Source organism: Liolophura sinensis, chromosome 9, assembly GCF_032854445.1.
Source record: "Liolophura sinensis isolate JHLJ2023 chromosome 9, CUHK_Ljap_v2, whole genome shotgun sequence".
Taxonomy (NCBI): Eukaryota; Metazoa; Mollusca; class Polyplacophora; order Chitonida; family Chitonidae; genus Liolophura; species Liolophura sinensis.
Genome location: NC_088303.1, coordinates 1,020,386 through 1,028,229, shown reverse-complemented (window position 1 = coordinate 1,028,229; position 7,844 = coordinate 1,020,386). Strand labels below are relative to the sequence as shown.

General features: G+C 38.5%; 1 protein-coding gene across 1 annotated transcript in view; it reads right to left on the bottom strand.

The window, feature by feature from the left end:
* Window positions 1-571: 571 nt before the first annotated feature.
* Window positions 572-7,844, bottom strand: part of LOC135474971 (C-Maf-inducing protein-like) — a 67,223-nt gene continuing 59,950 nt past the window's right edge. Inside the window, 7 exon segments of the mRNA XM_064754679.1 lie at window positions 572-791; window positions 1,498-1,568; window positions 2,121-2,226; window positions 3,082-3,276; window positions 5,799-5,939; window positions 6,232-6,345; window positions 7,378-7,534. Of these exon segments, the coding sequence (XP_064610749.1) occupies window positions 738-791; window positions 1,498-1,568; window positions 2,121-2,226; window positions 3,082-3,276; window positions 5,799-5,939; window positions 6,232-6,345; window positions 7,378-7,534 (838 nt within the window). The 3' untranslated portion in view covers window positions 572-737.

Sequence of the window (7,844 nt, the reverse complement as noted above, 5' to 3'; positions counted from 1 at the left end):
TGTACATGTTGTTTTGGGCATGTAGACAGTTGTTGGGGATGTTGATGACATCTGACGACCCATCTGTGTACTAAATGTACCTGGTACTATGTTTACATAAAATTATCACCGATGACAATGAAAACACCTCTAATATGTATGGTAAATGAGAAACTGTTCAAAATGCACTTATAAATTCTCGTAACACTATTAGGCCAGGAAGGTAATGTCTGTAGGAAACATCTGCAATTTCTGATAGATGTGTGGAACTGTACAATGTGATGATAAGTAAATTTGACACTGGTACTAAAACTGATCTCCAGCACAAGACCCAGTTCACACTGTGATCTCATTAAAGTCTAGGCCCTCATGGAGTACTCCAATATGGCGTCGCCATTGGTCTGACAGAAGGCGGATGGTTTTGTACATGTGGTTTAGTTTATAGATATATGTACATATACCATAGTTACATATAGACACCCACATACACACACACACACACACACACACACACACACACACAAACATATATATATATGTATATATATATATACATATAAAGATATAAAGTTTGTTGACTTCCTCTCCACGATTCTCCCTCCTTGTTGTTCTTATGAGCACAGCGGACGTCAGGCACTTGTCCAAACATGGTCGATAAATGTCAAGGTCAGATCTCCTCCTGTGACCCGCATTGTCGTCTCAGAATCCCCACCCCCCCATGCAGTTTGTGGGTAGTTAGTGGTAGCAGCTTTAATTCCTCACCAGGCATCCGTATACCTCACATCACACTCCTGTAGTGCTGGTAGCTTCTCCTACAAACACATTTGATCTTGGTTATCTAATTATACATGCACAGTAGGTAATGATGTAGATAAAACCTGCTGCCCAAGCAGCAAAACCTCATCAACCCAGAGATATCAACACTCTTTCTTGGAAATAGCTCTCAGGTGAAAATGTTATCGGACAATTTCTCAGAGGAATGAACAAAATTAAAGAAACCAAGTTCAAAAAGTGTTTAAATGTGAAGATGGCTGCATAACAGCTTGCTCCTTTGGAATTTCTTCAAATATACTTTCACATGGAGAGGGAATTTTACTCATTTCATTGCTGTTGTACCTTACTGAATACTTTTCCATTTCCAAAAAAAGGCCATCAGTTTTATGCATGGATGACACCTGAGGGCTGAGAGTAAACCGCAGTGCCCAGAGTAAACCACAGTGCCCAGAGTAAACCACAGTGCCCAGATGTAAACCAGCCACCTTTGGTAAGTTACTGGTCACTACTCCCACATGTCAAATTGGTGAAAGGCAAGTCCTCTTACAAAAAAACTTCATGTTAGATTACACCAAACAGCACCATCAATTGCTGGATATCACCAAGGCCCAAGAACAATGAAGTAGGGGAATAAAAAGTAAATCTCCTATCTTAGAATACGATCCAACCAGTGGACAATAAGATTTATTTGGATGTTGCAGCTATTACAAATCTGAAGTGCTTGTTTACTTTTCCTCTTCTTACCTTGAGGCCTTCAAAAGTCAAGGCAGACAGATGTGTACTGTTCAAATTCAGCTTCCTTAGATTCTTCAGAGCTGCACAGAATAGAACTAGGAGTTACTTCTGGATTACTTTTACAATGTTTGATTAATTCGATTGGCATTATATGCTGTCATCCAGAACATTCCCAACATGCCCAGCATAAGCCGTCTACTTGTTTAAAGATGTCATGACCATGAACAGCCCCAAGAATGTGCAGTTTAAGACATATCCATAGTTTCCAGTCTGTCTTATCATAGACCTAAACAGGAAATAGGTATGTGGCCCAAAAAATTCTGCTTTTTCACATTTTCAAAACACTGACATGTAAATAATAGGTTTGTACTACAATGTGCTATTTACTGTAATAGAGAAAATTTTAATAATGGTAAATTATTTGTTTTTGTATTGTGTCCTATCTGAAGCCACCACAGAAGATAACCACCCAAGTCCCCTTCAAGTCTGTAATCTGAGTGAACGATAAGTGGGAAAGCTTCTATCTTTAGCTTGATGTCATAAGGTATAGAAACACATTACTAACAGTGCTACCAATCCCTATAGCTTGTGCATCCTGCACCTTTATACGGAGTTACATAATGTGCACATACCTGCCAGGCTGGTGAGGCCCTTGTCTGTGACCGGTGTCTCGCACAGATTTAACACCTGTAGTTTCTGAAGGTGTTCAGAGATTAGGTGCAAACCCTGGTCTCCAAACTAAAACATCAAAATACATTTCTCTGTACAACTATTTCACGATACTAACATTTCAGGGAATACATACATGTACTGCCATTTCACTACACTAACACAAATCACACAGACCCTAAATGTAGTCCATGACTAATTTGCTCATCTTTCCTGATTCTGACAGCTCTACTGAATTAAGAAAGGTGTTTAGCTATTTGCGTCTAAAAATGCACTTTTGTGGGTGAAATTCAAAGTCATTTAGGCTATTTCACTATGGCTTTCTTTTACTGGCATTAAGATTGAATGAATGGAGAAATGATTATGGTTTCATGTCAGTTCAGCAATACTACAGCCACATCATGGTGAAAACATGATTAAACCGGAAGACAATCAATGGTTAGTGGCATACAGACACTTTTTTCTGGTGAAGTACTAACATCACATTGGTGTGCATGTAGGCGCATGTATTCATTCATGCAGGTGTTTGTACCTACTGTGCACCAAAACATTGCTAAAGGAAAATCAGGGAAAAGTTAGCCATGTTACTTTTCACTACAAAATGAGTGAAAAGACAATGTTCCCATACTGAATGTTCTATCCTGTACCACTGTCCTATACATATACTCTGCGGTTTCTGCTTCAAGTCTTCCACATCATACACACCATACACTTCATATCACGACAACTGCACAGTGACAAATTCCCTGTCCAAGCTCACATATTTGTATATACACAAAATAGGATTGTGATTTTATTCTGAACTGATCACACAAAAATACCATTTCTGTCAAGCAGCTCTCACACGTTCGATTTTTTTAAAGCGCCCATGTACATTAAGTGAAACGCCTAGGTGGGACACATGTTTTCCTTTGACTAACTCACCTGTGTTGACCAGAGGTTAAGATAACGTAGAGAGGGCAGCTTGATCAGCTCCTGGGCACAGTTACTGGTCACTTGTGTGAAGGCTAGACTTAAACACTCAAGGTTACCAAAGGAACCTGAACTCAGCATCTTGGCCAGGTCAGCATCGGTTGACTTTGAGGGCAAAGTTAACTTCTTAGGTCCGCCTTTTTGCTGCTACATCGTCATCACGAAGACCAAATATGAAATCGAGAAAAAAATGATCAGAAAAATATCAGCAGAGGTTATAAGACCATTTCCATTTTGTTTGTAACACGTTTAAATTCAATGCTATGGATACAAATTTTACTTTAAGGCATTACATGCATAACCTGTAAAGTGAACATCAACACTCATGCTTTGTTTCTGAATGGGTGGTATTTCCAACACAATTAACCTGATTTTGCCAACTTACATAAAATTGGACACCTGTAAATAGCATCAATCATTAGGCCACCAAAACGGTGTTCGTTCAGGAAAAGGCAATCTACATGGCAGCACATAAAGTGAACGCTATCATTACTGATAGCGTAAAGCTCATTTTACATGTGAATTCACACATGTTATAGAAGTTTTAAACCCAGAATCACAAGCTAAATGTTTCCGGTGTTTTTTTGTAAATACAAATGAAAATAATGACATTACGAAAGCAGAAAACATTGTCCATTTCACCATACGTTAGTCAGTTCGTAAGTACAGATGCACTTCTGTGTCTACATGTACATACATAAATATATGAGTTAGATTATCTACAGGGTCATCCATTTGATGCTAATAAAAACGCATCGTCACTTGTCGCCCTAAGGATAGACACTCTTAGGTACTGATTTTTCTATTGTTTGCTACTTAACAGCTTTATACATGTACAACCTTGTTCCCAGCAACAATTTATCCATGTATTATACCCATGTAACTAAACCACTGCCTGTTTTGACATGTACATACAAATGTGACATGTTCCTTAGTTACTGGTAACACATATCCTATATAAAGACCTCTGTGGACATTCATATTCCTTGAAAATAACATGAAGTTTGAAACTGCAGTTGGAATATAACAGAATGCAGAAAGTTAAGAAAGTGTTTTATTATTTTTTTTTCATACACAAATATATATACAGTTAAACCTGTGAAAACCGACCATGCTCGGAACCAAAAAAAATGTCCGTTTTGAGAGGTGGTCGATTTATTGGGGGTCGCATGTAGAGGCCTACATGCATTGTGTTTACAAAAAATGAGAAAATAAATGTACAGCCAATATAACTTTATTTAAAATGTACAGGTATTTCAACCACAAATATGAAGACAGTCCATTTCATTTACTTTTCCAAAAGTTCAATTGTTCAGGTTTTGGGATTTAATAAAACGCCCTTATCAGCAAGTGACATTTCGATCCTGTGATGTTTTGCTGGTCTTTCAGTCATGTTTATTGTTTTGAAGTGATCGCAGTTATGCTGTATATTTGAAGTTGCTTTTATGTATAAGCATGATTTATTGCCTTTTTTATGGGTTTATTACTTTAAAAAAAGACAGCATAAACAAACCCTTAATCAGCAAAAGACTGGGTCAGTGGTTTTAAGCCATTGCTTGAGGGATTAGTTTTGGCTTTCTTGGCTGAACACGTGCTGCGCCGATGCACAGACAAAGTTCCACGACACAGAGTGGTGTCCATTTTCACAGGTCTGATTTGCACTGTTTGTACAAAACGGGGCTTCTAAACGCGGCCGGTGTTCGGAGTTGACAGGTTCCAGTATATCGAGGTTGGGTTGTGTGTACTTAAAATGGAAGAAAACATGGACCGAGTATAGTGGCCGGTGTTGGCAGGATTGTGGTATATCTATGGTCCACTTTTCACAAGTTTCACTGTACATACTGACTGAAGAGTTCTTTTCCAAACTACATTATTCAGACGACGTAACATAGAATTCAGGTTCTGTGAGAAACACTGCATTAAGCCCCTCTGAAGTACCAACAGGTGACTTATTTTACAGTGGCTACATGTATAATCTGGTCTAACGGGCATCTTAACACATCAAAAATAAGTAGGCTTCAGCGGAAATACCAGTGAGAAATGTCCAAAACACATGCTTGTTTACATGTTCTCTTTTTTTCTTTCGACACAAGAAAACTGATTTTTATTCAGTCAAAAAAAAAAAAAATACATAAAATAAAAATACAGAAAACATGTACAAGTAGTTTACAATGGTTTGTTCACTTATTCTGGGGCATTTTTTCTGTTTAACACAACAAAATGTGAGTGTTAGTTTCAGGCCAAGCACAAAAGCATGGCCATACGAATGCAATTTACATTGAAATTTTTGGTCCTGTTTTAGATACTGAACCTGCAACACACTAACAAACACTGTTATTTTACTTTCACTTCTGCGTTTAGTCAAATGTCATAAACAAATGCTACAAAAGAGTTTCATAATGAATCAATACATCAGTTTCCCACACAAAATACAGAATGGTTTCACTGTCATCTTGCTGACCAACAGAACTTTTTTCAGGTTTATGGCTTGTCAGCTTACTGTCTGGAGTTGTACTACGGGTTAAAGCAATACCCTTACATTTAGACAGCCACTAGGTGGGAATGCTAAAGTGCCAAAAAGCAAGAGAGCTAATATATAAAATACCGAACACCCAACCCGTAACTTCTGCACAAGAACAAGTCTGGTGGGTGGAGATGCCTGGACTCACCAATTCTCTCAAGGCTATCTGTCGCTCACATAGAGCTGCATACATCTTCTTCCCCTGAGATGTACTCTGTAGTGTAGTCACCATCTGCATCTTACAATCATTGCTGTCAATAACCTCCAGTTCCAACATAGCACAGAGAACCTGAACACAAACAATCAGTGATACCTGTACATGCTTAAGCTACAACAGTGAAGCATCAAGTCACAAGCCACTTTAAACTGACACATACAAAGGTAGCCTACAATTAAGAAGGCACTCACAAAAGTGCAAAACCTTCACCTAGCAAAATGTGCAAGTTTCTTTGATTGTTGCAGACAAGGGACATTACTCTGCATTTCAGATCTATCTCTTCGAACAATAGTTTAAAGAGCTAAACCAGTGTACAATCCTGCGTATGTTAAAAGTAGAAAAAGTAACAGGAAAAATATCTTACTTCCATAGCTGCTTCATTTTCCCTCAATGCCAGCAACATAACAGGCCCAAGCATCTTGTTCAATCCCTGGAGGAATTTTTTGCGTTTGCAGCAACATCGAATCAATGTTTTCAGCTGTGAACAGACAAGGCAAATCTTTACAACCAAAACAAACAAGAAGTAAGCGACACGCTCACACAATCCTGCTGGGTTTAACCAATGCAGGGTTTGAACTTGGCAAACCATCAGCTAAAACAGCAGCTATACTGGAACATCCCTTAAAGTGAACATAATGTCTGCCACTACACAGAATAAAGGATATACGACACAGTTAACACAGGAAAAGATGAAAAAATATTCTACAAAGTTTTGAAGGCCGATTCACTCCGAGTAGCCATGTTGTAGAAGCCCTTATAAACTTGGCCAATCACTAGCATTGAAAGTGCCACGTGATAATTGGCTGTCACATCAAGAAAACATCGCCCTGACCGAGTGTAAACTAAAAGAAACATCGGCCCCCTGAGCACGGAACAGAGCTGATACTCTCTGGTTGGGTACCAGGCGTTTTTGCTTGTATTTTCTCATTATCACACTGTTTGATACGGGTGGTACAGGAGAGCCTCTAGGTTTTGTGACACACTCTAGATAGCTATAAAATGGCAAAATGGCCTGACCAAATGAGTAGCTGTTTACTGACGATTGTTTGCTAATCATTTTGTTGATAAGTGGCATAGAATTTTTTAAATATTTTTAGAACATTTCCGGAATACTACTTTATTAATTTATCCAGATTGAGTGGCTGAGTGTATGTTCACTTTAAAAGCGAAATAGCTGCTTTGAATGCATAGGTTTTACTTTCCACATCTGGATAAGCATTCATTTATTACATTTATTAAATCAGATCTAAAACCATGAACATCATTTATTACATTTATTAAATCAGATCTAAAACCATGAACATCATTTATTACATTTATTAAATCAGATCTAAAACCATGAACAAGTTCCTCATTTTGCCTGATTTTGAGTTTTACTGATCTCAGAAAGGTGTTTGTGGTTTATTTGACGAGTAGGATGATATCCTCCTGAGAAAATGTAAGTTTCTGTACCAAAGTAACATGCATTTTTTGAGTTGAATTGTTGGAGCTATTATAGCAGTTGTCTTACCATGACTCCCCACAGCTCTCCCTCGTCATCACAAGCTATCCCCCCGGGGCAGTACAGGTGGAACCAGCCCTCCTTGCCCTCACGGATACCCAACACAGTTTGGTGGATGTCACATTTAGAGTCTGCTGCCAACTGCTTGATGACCACCTTCATTTTGCTGAAACCAACATTCAAACACTGGAGATAAAGTCTGGCTACAGGATATCAATGTGTGCCCTTTCTCAGTGATGAAAAATGAGATTATTACATCAACATAGTTGGATATGACAACTGGAGAACAAACCTGAAATCAGGACGAACAAAAGGGAGGGGTGACAGGGTGGCCGATATAGATTTATCGATATAAGTCCAACATTAAACATTAACAACATGCTGCCAGTCATCGAGGGTATAGCAAGGGTGAGGGTAGAGGGTAAGACAAGGTGACAGAGAAGTGGGTCAAAGTTATTTATGGAAAAGCTTGAACA